This window comes from Triplophysa rosa, linkage group LG3 (assembly GCF_024868665.1).
Source record: "Triplophysa rosa linkage group LG3, Trosa_1v2, whole genome shotgun sequence".
NCBI lineage: Eukaryota > Metazoa > Chordata > Actinopteri > Cypriniformes > Nemacheilidae > Triplophysa > Triplophysa rosa.
In genome coordinates this window covers 14,286,984-14,300,642 of record NC_079892.1, presented here as the reverse complement: position 1 = coordinate 14,300,642, position 13,659 = coordinate 14,286,984, and the positions used below count along the sequence as shown (strand labels likewise).

At 35.9% G+C, this 13,659-nt stretch overlaps 2 protein-coding genes, 1 long non-coding RNA gene and 2 gene segments (V, D, J or C); 2 read left to right on the top strand and 3 right to left on the bottom strand.

Moving 5' to 3' along the window:
• LOC130552029 (histone H2AX-like) overlaps positions 1-13,659 on the bottom strand; it is a 446,303-nt gene that overhangs the window by 230,887 nt on the left and 201,757 nt on the right. The gene's annotated exons all lie outside the window — the stretch shown is intronic.
• Positions 1-13,659, top strand: part of LOC130551973 (uncharacterized) — a 386,856-nt gene that overhangs the window by 278,654 nt on the left and 94,543 nt on the right. The window lies entirely within an intron of this gene.
• LOC130552014 (Ig kappa chain V-III region PC 2485/PC 4039-like) lies at positions 535-1,165 on the bottom strand. The segment is given in 2 exon segments: positions 535-975; positions 1,079-1,165. Coding segments are annotated over 2 exon segments (375 nt in total).
• LOC130552040 (uncharacterized) lies at positions 1,622-2,791 on the top strand. Its single transcript, XR_008962674.1, has 3 exons — positions 1,622-1,642; positions 1,790-1,888; positions 2,675-2,791. It is a non-coding gene; the product is annotated as an uncharacterized LOC130552040 (long non-coding RNA).
• Positions 3,687-5,360, bottom strand: LOC130552010 (Ig kappa chain V-III region PC 2485/PC 4039-like). The segment is given in 2 exon segments: positions 3,687-5,163; positions 5,267-5,360. Coding segments are annotated over 2 exon segments (381 nt in total).

Sequence of the window (13,659 nt, the reverse complement as noted above, 5' to 3'; positions counted from 1 at the left end):
AGTGAAAATTGTGTGTTTCAGTTCAGATTATTGAACCAATCAAACAGTGACACTGAGAGTGTTGAGGTGTGCTGTCATGCAATTATCAGCCTATATTTCTAATGTAAACCAAATAGACCATATATTTATTGCTATGTTATAAAGTTGTGGGTGCCACATTTATGATTGACATAAATCGTGAATTTAACTAAAAAAAAAACGCTGATCAAAATGTAAATGTATTTTTTTCTCTTGACTGGTGTGAACACTGAACTCTCAAATGTGGTGATGATGAACAGCGGCTGTTGGTGCATCTGATCATAACGTTTATCTCATAAACATCATTAGATATGTTGTCTAAAGCTTTGGTTACAAGAACATACAAACAGAAAAAAACATCTTATATAAAGGTGACAGTGTATATTTTGCTGATAATATATTCAAATAAAATAAACTATGATCATGTCAAAATAATCTGAAACTTCAACACTCAGTATGGATGTTAATGTAATTTTTGATTATCTTCATAAATATATATAAATTCAGTATTGTGCTATTTGTGATCAGTGTTGTGTGTGTTTGTGTTGTATGAGCAGCTGCAGTATGTGTGAAGTGTGTCAGTGCAGTCACTGTTCAGTCTGACTGACGGAGGTTTTTGTACGACTCTTTATCACTGTGTCAACACAAAATCAATGTGAAAACTCTGACAGTAATAATCTCCTGCATCTTCAGTCTGAACTCCACTGATGCTCAGAGTAAAATCTGTGTTTGATCCACTGCCACTGAATCTAGATGATACTCCAGACTGGCGGCTTGTTGCGAGATATATGAGGAGTTTAGGAGCTTCTCCAGGTTTCTGTAAGTACCAGCTCATTCGGGGACCATGGCTATCTGTGTATACTGCACTGCTGACTTTACACTTTATTTGAACATGTTGTCCTGGTTGAACTGCTGTTATTGATGGAGTCTGAGTAACAGTGTACTGTCCTCTACACTCTGAAAGAAACAACAAGAATGAAATATAAGACAACACTGAAACAAATGAAGATTTCACTCTTTAATGAATGAATAATCATGATAAAAATGTTACTACACAAACCTTGAGCAAACACTGTGAGCGTCCAGATGAAGATGATGCTGAAAGTCATTGTTGTTTTGTGTGTTGATGAAGATTGTGTTGTGTTGTGTTGTGAGTCATGAAGTGTTAAACTCACAGCACTATAAACACTCTCAGATCACTGAAGCATGTGATCACAATGCAAACTCACTCTCTACATTTACATCATTTACATCAACACACACTGTTTTCATTTCTGCACATTGTTTGTAATATTTAAAAAACATTGTTTTACTGCTGTTTAATTTCATGTGTGTTATTTATTGATCAGGTGTTTTATGGATTGACCTGTGATGTTGGACGTGTTATTGTGTGTATACACTTGTGTATATGGAGGAGTGACAAAGTTTATCGGTTCTCTTTAAATCTTTGAATGTTTTTCTTTGAATATTTTGACTTTGTTCCTTGTCCCATCATACTTTGAGCATATGAATCTCCTGTAAGTGGAAATTCTGAGGAATATTCTTGGAAAAGCAGACATCACATGAGCATTCAGTAGTGAACTATAAACCATCACTGAATCATCTGTTCAAGTTTAAGTTTGGGGTAATATTTGTATACATAAGGGAATATATGTATATATATATTCTCATTTTCAAATCTGTTAATATTTCAGATATATACACAAAATTAAATCAAATGTTATGTGTGAATGCATGCATGTGTAGAGATGTTTTTGTGATGTGTTTATAGTGCAGTTACTGAAGCGTTCAGAGGTTTTTGTACAGTCGCTCTATTAGTTTGTATCACTGTGGTGGACTTTCGGCAGCGGCACCAGACTGGATGTTGGCAGTAAGTAAATAATTCAATATTAATATTAATACAACAGATATCTGCTTTTAAATATAAAGATCAACTATGAAATATAAAATGAGATGACTGTTTCAGCATATTTATGTGGTTTAATAAATCACTTTTAATAAATTGCACAGTGTACTAGTGCATTTTCAACTTTTAAAACAAAACCTCTGAGTTTTATTTTCTGCATTAAATTGTGAGTAAAAAAAATAAAAGTGTTTAACGATTTATGTAGTTAATGTGAAAGGAAAGAAAGAAATGTGTGTATTAATATGGATTAAAATTACTGATTAAATTTTATTATATGCACAACTTCCAACATATACTGAATTTTCTGAATTTGTTTGGCTCATCGTTTTTAAGAGTACATTTGTTAACTGGGCAATACAATTGATAAAACTTGCATGTTTGAAATAGAACATCATTTGTTATATATAGAGAGAGAGATTTAGATTTGATAACCAATTATTTGATAATTATGATTATTTTATAAACTGTTAATGTTACATGTATTTTATGTTTATTATCTCGATATTAATACTTAAATGTAATGAATATATGTCATAAAGATAATATGTTTTCTACATTGATGATTTAACATTAGTTTTCCTTTGATTGTAAGAGTGTTTGTTAAAATTGTGCATACTGCATGAACATTCAGATCAATATGAATGAAGTCACTAGACTTTGTCGTGTATTCATTTATTATTACGATCTTTTATGTTTATCATGAAGAGAGTGAAGTTGTTTGTGAGTTTCTGACTATTGTGTGTTTGTCAGGCCTCACTCCTCCTAAAGTGAGCGTCCTGCCGCCCTCCAGTGAAGAGATCTCCACAAAGAAAACAGCAACACTGATGTGTGTGCTCAACAAGGGTTTCCCCTCAGACTGGAGTGTGATGTGGAAGGTGGACGGGAGCAGCAGATCTCAGGACAGCAGTGTTGGGCTCCTGCAGGAGGGCGGTCTGTACAGCTGGAGCAGCAGTCTGACTCTCTCTGAGCAGCAGTGGAGCTCAGTGAACTCAGTGAGCTGTGAGGCCAAACACAAAGATCACAGTCATACAGTCACTGGAGAATTCAGGAGAGATGATCAGTGTTCACACTAGACTTTAGTCATTCACTGCTGATTGTGTTTCATCATGATTCAACAAATAAAATCATTTTCAATCTTTATGTCTTTACCTCATTTTGTGTTTTTGAAACATCAGGGCTGTGTTTCCTGATAACGTTGTCTCTTAGCGTGCTACGAAGACTCTGAAGGTAAACCTTCAGTACAGTTATACCTTTTATAGGCGTGTTTCCCGAACTATAACTTAGGAGGTTACTTTATTACATCCCATGTTACCAGGTGCTGTCCATGGCTGTGGTGATGAATTAATGGATATCAATCGTTCGACAATCAATTATTCCCTCTATACAGGGACTGGTTCACTGTGTTATGTGAGATAGTAGCATTCTTTACAAAATAAGCACTTTAGAAATTGGCAAGGCAAGTTTATTTATGAAGTACATTTCATACACAAGGGCAATTCAAAGTGCTTTACATAAAATGATTGACAAAGAGAAATAAGACGTATCTTTAAAATGCTAATTATTTAAGATCACAAATACAACTTCAGATTTTAGGAAACAATAAAACTGCAATAAAATTGATTAAAAATGTGAGTTTTTATATAAAAAGAATAAGAACAAACGAAAAAGAAAATAGAAACAGAAGTGCAGTTGGTAAACCAGCACAGAGCTCAGGTTGTAAATGTGAGACCGTGTTGAGCTAAACAAGTGTGTTTTTAATCTGGATTTAAAAGCTACTGTTGGTGAACATCTGACCAGCTACAGGTGGCGTAATGGCTAAACGCTGACTCGCCTTGTTTTGAGTGAACCCTTGACTTTTTGGTTCTGGTCAGAATCCTGGCAGCAGCGTTCTGTATGAGCTGCAGCTGTCTGACGGTCTTCTTGGGAAGATGTGTAAGGAGTCCATTACTGTAATCCACCCTGCTGGTGATGAAAGCATGAACTAGTTTCTCTAAATCTTGGTTTGAGACAAAACAACTGATTCTGGTTATGTTTCTGAGATGTTAGTAGGCTGATTTGCTTATTGCTTTGGCATGACTGCTGAAACTAAGGTCAGACTCTAAACTGACACCAAGATTTTTTATCTTACTTTGTGTCTTTAGACCTCTTAAGTCAAGGTACGTGTTTACCTAGTTAGTTTCATCCTTGTTACCAAATACAATGACTTCAGTTTTGTCTTTATTACTGATAATTTAAATAGTTGAAGCTGCATTTATTAGGACTCATAGGATACAAATAAACCAAATTGCAAACTAAAACCAACCATGGATTTTATTTAATTGTGAAATGAGTGTAGCTGAGAAGGTTTCAGGAAACACACATTGACGATAAGGTGCAGGTTAAGGTATAACGTAAGAACGGCATAGCGATAAGAAGGATTTGGGAAACGTGGCCCAGAACATCAGCTCACATTTAATAAATGAATGCCACTCAATAAACCATGAACAACACCTGCAGGTAGAGTAAATTATATATTTAAAAAAATCTCATTTAGAGCCTCAACTATGTAGTGATCATAGAATATGTTGTTATTTATTTAGAGATGTTGAACTACATTCACGTGTCATTATTTTACGAGTGTTTTAAATGGAAGGTAACAAGAGAGAAAAAAGGAAGAAATAAACGAACGAAGACAGACAATAAATAACTGACAAGATTTTACATTGATCAAAAATTAACCAGTAAATAAATAAATAAAACATTTTTTTAAATTAATTACAAACTGTAGTAATTGTAATAAAAAAGTCTAATTGAAAGAATGTTGCTACATCAAGTCATTGTGTTGTATGAGCAGCTGCAGTATGTGTGAAGTGTGTCAGTGCAGTCACTGTTCAGTCTGACTGACGGAGGTTTTTGTACGACTCTTTATCACTGTGTCAACACATAGGTACTGCCACTGTGAAAACTCTGACAGTAATAATCTCCTGCATCTTCAGTCTGAACTCCACTGATGCTCAGAGTAAAATCTGTGTTTGATCCACTGCCACTGAATCTAGATGATACTCCAGACTGGCGGCTTGTTGCGAGATATATGAGGAGTTTAGGAGCTTCTCCAGGTTTCTGTAAGTACCAGCTCATTCGGGGACCATGGCTATCTGTGTATACTGCACTGCTGACTTTACACTTTATTTGAACATGTTGTCCTGGTTGAACTGCTGTTGTTGATGGACTCTGAGTAACAGTGTACTGTCCTCTACACTCTGAAAGAAACAACAAGAATGAAATATAAGACAACACTGAAACAAATGAAGATTTCACTCTTTAATGAATGAATAATCATGATAAAAATGTTACTACACAAACCTTGAGCAAACACTGTGAGCGTCCAGATGAAGATGATGCTGAAAGTCATTGTTGTTCTTGTTGGTTTGTGTGTTGATGAAGATTGTGTTGTGTTGTGAGTCATGAAGTGTTAAACTCACAGCACTATAAACACTCTCAGATCACTGAAGCATGTGATCACAATGCAAACTCACTCTCTACATTTACATCATTTACATCAACACACACTGTTTTCATTTCTGCACATTGTTTGTAATATTTAACATTGTTTTACTGCTGTTTAATTTCATGTGTGTTATTTATTGATCAGGTGTTTTATGGATTGACCTGTGATGTTGGACGTGTTATTGTGTGTCCCAGAACCATCATGACAGAACCTCTTGTTTTATGTGGAGAGAGGCGTTTTGGCCCTGTTGCCCTTCCACTCTCCGGTGTCGCGTCTCTGTTCCCGCCCTTTCGTCTCCTTAATTGTTTGTTATTGGTTTAATGCCCCACACCTGTTCCCTCTTGATTTGTCCCCTTATATAATGCCCCTGTGTCCTCTGTCTTGTGCTGGATCATTGTTGTGTTTGTGTCATGTGGGTGAGTTCCTGTCCTGTCCTGTCCTGTCCTGTCCTGTCCTGTCAGCTTTTATTGCTGTAGAAACCATGACAACACAGTCTTGTTGACAAATGTGAAAGTATTAGTTTATAGAATTAAATGCTATTAGATTATTTATTTTATTATTAAGTTTATTTATTTTATTTAGCCTTGTTGTGCAAGCTCTCTGGAGCTTGTGCAGAGGCAGCAGCTTTTGCCAGAGGGGAACTGGAATCCCCTGGTTGGGCCTGGGTTCTCCTGTTTTTTTTTTTCTCGATTAGAGTTTTGGGTTCCTCGCCACCGTTTGCATACTGTTTTTGCACTATCTGCCTGGCCGGGGGGGCTGCTTTAGAATTTTAAAGTTTTACTTAATTAATATTGCATATAGGAATTTATAGTCTGTTTTATTTGACCTGTGCTTCTCTCTCCTTTATCCTAAATGTGTGCTCTCACTGAGCGCGTGTTTTCTCGTGTCTTGTCATTGGCCCCGCCCCTCTCGTTTCATGTATTGCTTCACTGCCGTGTCTAATGTTTCCCACCTGCCCTGTGTCATTATCCCTCGTTTGTCTCTCCTATAAATGCCCTCATGTTTCTTTGTCCTGTGCTCGTGGATTGTACGTGTACCTTGTGCTTACCTGTGTATGTGACTTGTCTTCTCGTGGTTTCCATCCCTTGGCTTATAAATTGACTGTGGATTCCCTTGCCTTGTTTTGTGACGTTGTGTTGTTAGTTTGTTTTGTTATTTTCTAGTTTTGCCCCATCGTGGGAAGTCTTTTGTTTGTATTCTTGTTTTGTTACCGTGTCAGTTTTTCCCCCATTGTGGGTTTTTTGGTTTCCTGTTTATCGTGTTTATTATTTAATAAAAGTCTTTGTTTACCCCTGCATTTCCGCTGCCTGCAATTGGATTCTTCAGCCACGACTACCGTGTCAATGTACTTTTGCTACTTTTTACTTAATTGTTTTATTATTTTTCAGATGTTATCCATCTCTTCAGAATTGTGTATCGGTTACACTGTGAAGCAGATGGAAAAGTGTTTGTGTAAAAGGAAACCTTTATGCTTCTGCTAGAGATGCAAATCTGATTGTCACCATCACATGATTTAAAATATAACTAGAATGACTCCAAAGGTAATATGCAACTTGTCTGCAGATTTTTTATTTGTTGTGTTTTCTGTATTGGGTTGGATTGGGTAGGGGTGGGGGGGCGCCAAAACTGATCTCGCATACCCCTCAGAAAATGTGCAGTTGCGCCCCTGGATAAACGGGCAAAGTTTTATGGAAAAATCAAGTCTATACACCAGACGTTTGAAAGCCTGTCAAATGATGAGAAACTGCTGTATCTGTTAGGAGAACACAAAGACTGCTGTGTGTTAGCTGCACAATATGTGTCTGCCTGTCACAACAAAAGAGAAAACAATGCTCTCCCTGACCATCTGAGGGCACCACAGTCATGGAGTGCATTCAAATGTGGTCTTAAGACTTATCTTTTTATACAAGCTTTTAATTGATTGAATCGTCTATTTTGTAGCACTTTGAGATTTCTGTAAATATAAAGTGCGCTATAAATAAAATGTATTATTATTATTATTATTACTTAAATGTACTGTATATTTAGCTTTTGTAAATCTTTTTTAAACTATACTCTATTTCTGTTTTTATATATTTGCATAAAATAAAAACCACTTTAAGTTGCACTACATCACACTTTATTTTATTGTATTACTACAATTGTCTTTCTTTTCGTTTGTTTACATACATGGATTATTTGTATGCGTATTTGTAATACGAATGTACATGTTTGTCATGCCAGTAAAGCTGACTTAAATTGAAGTTGAGAGAGAGAGAGAGAGAGAGAGAGAGAGAGAGAGAGAGAGAGAGAAACTTGGCGCCCCACATCACAGTATGGTAACACTTAGGGAATGTTGTTATTGAGAGATTTTGAGCTACAATCACATATCATTGTTGTGTGGATGTGCTTTATATGAGAGTTAAAAAGAGAATAATGAAAAAAGAAGACATCAACCAACACAGACAGACAATAAATCAAGACCTCACAATGATCAAAAGTAAATATGTTAATTAAATAAATCAAATATAATCTATAAATAATTTACACATTTTAATAACTGTAATTTTAAAACTCTGAATTAATGAATGTTGCTTCATCAAGTCATTGTGTTGTATGAGCAGATGTTGTGTGTGAAGTGTGTCAGTGCAGTCACTGTTCAGTCTGACTGACGGAGGTTTTTGTACGACTCTTTATCACTGTGTCAACACATGTTTACTGTTGATATAATGAAAACTCTGACAGTAATAATCTCCTGCATCTTCAGTCTGAACTCCACTGATGCTCAGAGTAAAATCTGTGTTTGATCCACTGCCACTGAATCTAGATGGAGTGTTTGACAGTCTTTGACTTGCAGAATGAATCAAGAGTTTAGGAGCTTCTCCAGGTTTCTGCTGGTACCAGGCCATACAAGTATATGAACCGACACAAGCGTTGCTCACTTGTGTGTTGGTTTTGCAGTTTATAGTGACAGATTCATCAATCTTAACCATTTTAACAGAAGGAGTTTGTGTCACAGTTATCTGTCCACTGAAACCTGTCAGACAAAACAGAAGAAAGTGTTAAAAATAGTGTAAAAATCACAGTTTCAATTACATTTTGAGTAATAACATTTATATGAAAAACTATACCTTGAATACAAAGTGTCCAGATGAAGATGATGCTGAAAGTCATTGTTGTTCTTGTTGGTTTGTGTTGATGATGATTGTGTTGTGTTGTGTTGTTTTGTGTTGTGTTGTGAGTCATGAAGTGTTAAACTCACAGCACTATAAACACTCTCAGATCACTGAAGCATGTGATCACAATGCAAACTCACTCTCTACATTTACATCATTTACATCAACACACACTGTTTTCATTTCTGCACATTGTTTGTAATATTTAATAAATAACATTGTTTTACAGCTGTTTAATTTCATGTGTGTTATTTATTGATCAGGTGTTTTATGGATTGACCTGTGATGTTGGACGTGTTATTGTGTGTATACACTTGTGTATATGGAGGAGTGACAAAGTTTATCGGTTCTCTTTAAATCTTTGAATGTTTTTCTTTGAATATTATGACTTTGTTGATTGTCCCATCATACTTTGAGCATATGAATCTCCTGTAAGTGGAAATTCTGAGGAATATTCTTGGAAAAGCAGACATCACATGAGCATTCAGTAGTGAACTATGAACCATCACTGAATCATCTGTTCAAGTTTAAGTTTGGGGTAATATTTGTATACATAAGGGAATATATATATATAATCTCATTTTAAAATCTGTTAATATTTCAGACATATACACAAAATGAAATCAAATGTAATGTGTGTGGTGTGTGAATGTATGAATCTGTAGAGATGTGTTTGTGGTGTGTTTATATGCAGTTACTGAAGCGTTCAGAGGTTTTTGTACAGTCGCTCTATTCGTTTGTATCACTGTGGTTCACATTCGGCAGCGGCACCAGACTGGATGTTGGCAGTAAGTAAATAATTTCAATATTAATATTAATACAACAGATTTCTGCTTTTAAATATAGAGATCAACTATGAAAAATAATATGAGATGACCGTTTCATTATATTAATGTGGTTTAATAAATCACTTTTAATAAATTGTACAGTGAACTAGTGCATTTTCAACTTTTAAAACAGAACCTCTTAGTTTTATTTCTGCATTAAATTGTGAGTAAAAAATTAAAAGTTTTTAACGATTTATGTAGTTAATGTGAAAAGAAAGAAAGAAATGTGTGTATTAATATGGATTAAAATTATTGATAAAATTTTATTATATGCACAACTTCCAACATATACTGAATTTTCTGAGTTTGTTTGGCTCATCGTTTTTAAGAGTACATTTGTTTCCTGTGCAATACAATTGATAAAACTTGCATGTTTGAAATAGAACATCATTTATATATATAGAGAGAGAGAGAGAGAGATTTAGATTTGATAACCAATTATTTGATAATTATGATTATTTTATAAACTGTTAATGTTACAGGTATTTTATGTTTATTATCTCGATATTAATACTTAAATATAATGAATATATGTCATAAAGATTATGTTTTCTACATTGATGATTTAACGTTAGTTTTCCTTTGATTGTAAAATTGTGCATACTGTATGACAACATGAATGAAGTCACTAGACTTTATCGTGTAGTCATTTATTATTATGATCTTTTATGTTTATCATGTAGAGAGAGAAGTTGTTTGTGAGTTTCTGACTATTGTGTGTTTGTCAGGCCTCACTCCTCCTAAAGTGAGCGTCCTGCCGCCCTCCAGTGAAGAGATCTCCACAAAGAAAACAGCAACACTGATGTGTGTGCTCAACAAGGGTTTCCCCTCAGACTGGAGTGTGATGTGGAAGGTGGACGGGAGCAGCAGATCTCAGGACAGCAGTGTTGGGCTCCTGCAGGAGGGCGGTCTGTACAGCTGGAGCAGCAGTCTGACTCTCTCTGAGCAGCAGTAGAGCTCAGTGAACTCAGTGAGCTGTGAGGCCAAACACAAAGATCACAGTCATACAGTCACTGGAGAATTCAGGAGAGATGATCAGTGTTCACACTAGACTTTAGTCATTCACTGCTAATTGTGTTTCATCAAAATTCAACAAATAAAATAATTTTGTATCTTTATGCCTTTGTCTCAATTTGTCATTTTTTGATAGATCAGAACATCAGCTCTCATTTTATAAATAAACTGGACTCAATAAACCACGAAAACACCTGCAGATGGGATAAAGGATCAAACCAAACAGTCAAATAAAGAACCTCAAGCATGTAGTAATCTTAGTATTACAAACTCTAGGGGTAGGTTGCATAAAGGGCTAAGAGACTGTCACAGCCATCAGACCAGCTCACAAACCAAAAACATCAGCTTAACTTTCATGGTATTTCTTGTTCAAAATAAATATACTTCATAGATAACAAGAGTTTGGTTTCATTGATAAAAAAAAGAGAAAATGAATGTATAGACAGGCAGGTCTTCAGTCACACAAAGCTTGTCTTGAAGCAAGTTTATGATAGTAGGAATATGAGCTTTAGGGTGACCCCTGGCCCACAATAGCATAATGATACGATGAAAATAAAGAAAGATGAAAAGAAAATCCAGAAATTTAACCTTACCACCTTAACATAAACAAAGGCAAACAAGCATCAAACCAAAGGGCAGGTCACCCCTATGAATGAACTTTCTTTTTTGCTTGTGTTTGGATAAATAATGTAACAGACATAAAAGAAAACTATACAGAACAAGCTATGCTGTGTTTGTCTGGCGGCAGCCGGAGCCCCGAGCTCTACGACCGGCCGAAAATCATAAGAGGCCGCCATTCCACCGTCAATCAGACTTTTGAAAGGGAAACATTCTTTGCAGCAACCAATCACCATCGCAGGGCGGAGCCACAAATCAACGAGGAGGCGACAACTCGCATCGACTGCAGGAGACAAAGCGAGAGAGAGAGAGAGACGTCGAAACAGGGACACACTTTCTCCTTCATTGTGATCAATTTAAAGATGTGAGAGAGAAACACTTTCACAAAATGTCAAATGGCAAACTCATGCCAGAGTTTGATAGGTGTTCAGAAACAGAGCGAATGCAGATGTTACTGGCGGAGAAGAGACACACATTCATCTATCAGCTGCACAAACTACTGCCTTCATCTCTTACAATCAATGCACATATACACTCTTTACTTTTATTCCATTCTCATGTTTCTGCCTAAAATCTACATTTGATATTGATATTTTATTTCAATATTTCATTTGTTTACTTGCATGTACTTTATTTTATATTTCATTCTATATTTATCCCTTACTCAGCATATTTAAATTTTTACTCTAATGTTTGAACTTATTGTATGTCTTTTGTTATATGTTCAATGCTTTGGCAATATTGTAAGAACACGCAATCATGCCAATAAAGTACCTTGAAATTGAATTGAAAATTTAGAGAGAGAGAGAGAGAGAGAGAGAGAGAGAGAGAGAGAGAGAGAGAGAGAGAGAGAGAGAGAGAGAGAGCACTTAAAGTAAACGCTGTTAGATAACTTTCTAAATAACACCTATGATCACACTAAAGAAGGTGTCAATCTTGCCGTAAAATACAGACATTTCATATATTAAAAAAATCAGCAAAATGATCAGAGTTAAAACAAAAACGGGAAAAAATCTGATATCCAAAAATGATAAAAACTGGTTCGATCATGACTTTCAAACCCTTCGCAAAAAACTGAGAACATTGTCAAACCAGAAACACAAAACAGAGTGCAGAGTGTGACAAGTAGAGCGGGACGAGGGCCGTGAGGGAACGGCGTGAGGCCGGTGATGCGAGTGATAACGAGCAGCTGCGTATTGCACCGGTCTCACATCCGGTTGTGAAGCATAAAAGGAGGAGCGACAGCAGTGAAGGACGAGAGAGAACCAGGCCTGGACATTGTGTTAAGTTTTATTTATTTTTGTGTGGCCGGCTGTCGACCGTGAGGGAGCTGTCGGCACTTTACTTTTGTTTTGTTGATTGTTTATTTTATTAAATTTTTATTTAATGTTCGCCGGTCGCGCCTCCTTCTCCCTTCCTTACTTTGGAACTTTGTTACACAGAGATTTGACTTCTTTACTGTGAAACATTAAAACAAAAAGCCCTTTACACCCCAAAACAGCTGACAATAATCGAGAGGTCAGTCAATACAAATCAATACTGGGATAATTGGAACAATTTGAAAAAAAAAAACTGATCATGAAGAATTGGCAATTCAAAATGGAGAAATATGGTCATTTCCAAACATTGTTTAATAAAGTACAGACAGACACAAACCGTGAGAAAAAAAATAATCAAACAATTAGAAAAACTAGAATTAGCAATCAAAGATAATCAAAACTCATTAGACTTCCCAATGACTGAAAAAGAACTTGAAGACAAAATAAAAAACCTTAAAGCGTAAAAAGCATCTGGACCTGATGGGATTTTAACCGAAATGATAAAACATACAAACAGTCAATTCCAACTGGCCATTTTAAAAATATTTACCGTGATTATGAGTGTAGATCACTTCCCTGACATCTGGAATCAAGGCTTGATAACACCAATCTTTAAAAACAGAGATAAATTTGACCCTAACAAGTATAGAGGCATATGTGTGAGTAGTAACCTGGGAAAATTATTCTGTAGTTTAATAAACGCTCGACTCTTAGATCTCATCATGACACACAATGTCCTCAGCAGAAGTAAAATAGGATTTTTACCAAAGTACCGCACAACCGATCACATATACACGCTTCATTCTCTAATCGAAAAACATGTTAACCAAGATAAAGGTCAAATATATGCATGCTTTATAGACTTTAAAAAAGCATTTGACTCAATTTGGCACCAAGGACTGTTTTACAAACTTATTGAAAGTGGCATGGGTGGTAAAACCTATGACCTTATTTAATCAATGTACACCGTGAGTAAATGTGGCATAAAAATCAGCACAAAACGTACTAGATATCTTTATCAGGAGCGTGGAGGGAGACATCGTTGCGGTTTAAGCCCAACCCGGTCTCACTCTACTACTCACAAATCAAATGTCTTCTGTATGCAGATGATCTGGTTCTGTTGTCTCCCACTCAACACGGCTTACAACAGAACCTGGACCTGCTAGAACAATACTGTCAGACCTGAGCCCTGACAGTTAACCTCAGTAAAACTAAAATGATCACCTTTCAGAAAAGATCCAGATCCCAACTTTCACAACACACATTTACATTAGGCACAAACCCCATAACACACACATCACACTACAATTACTTG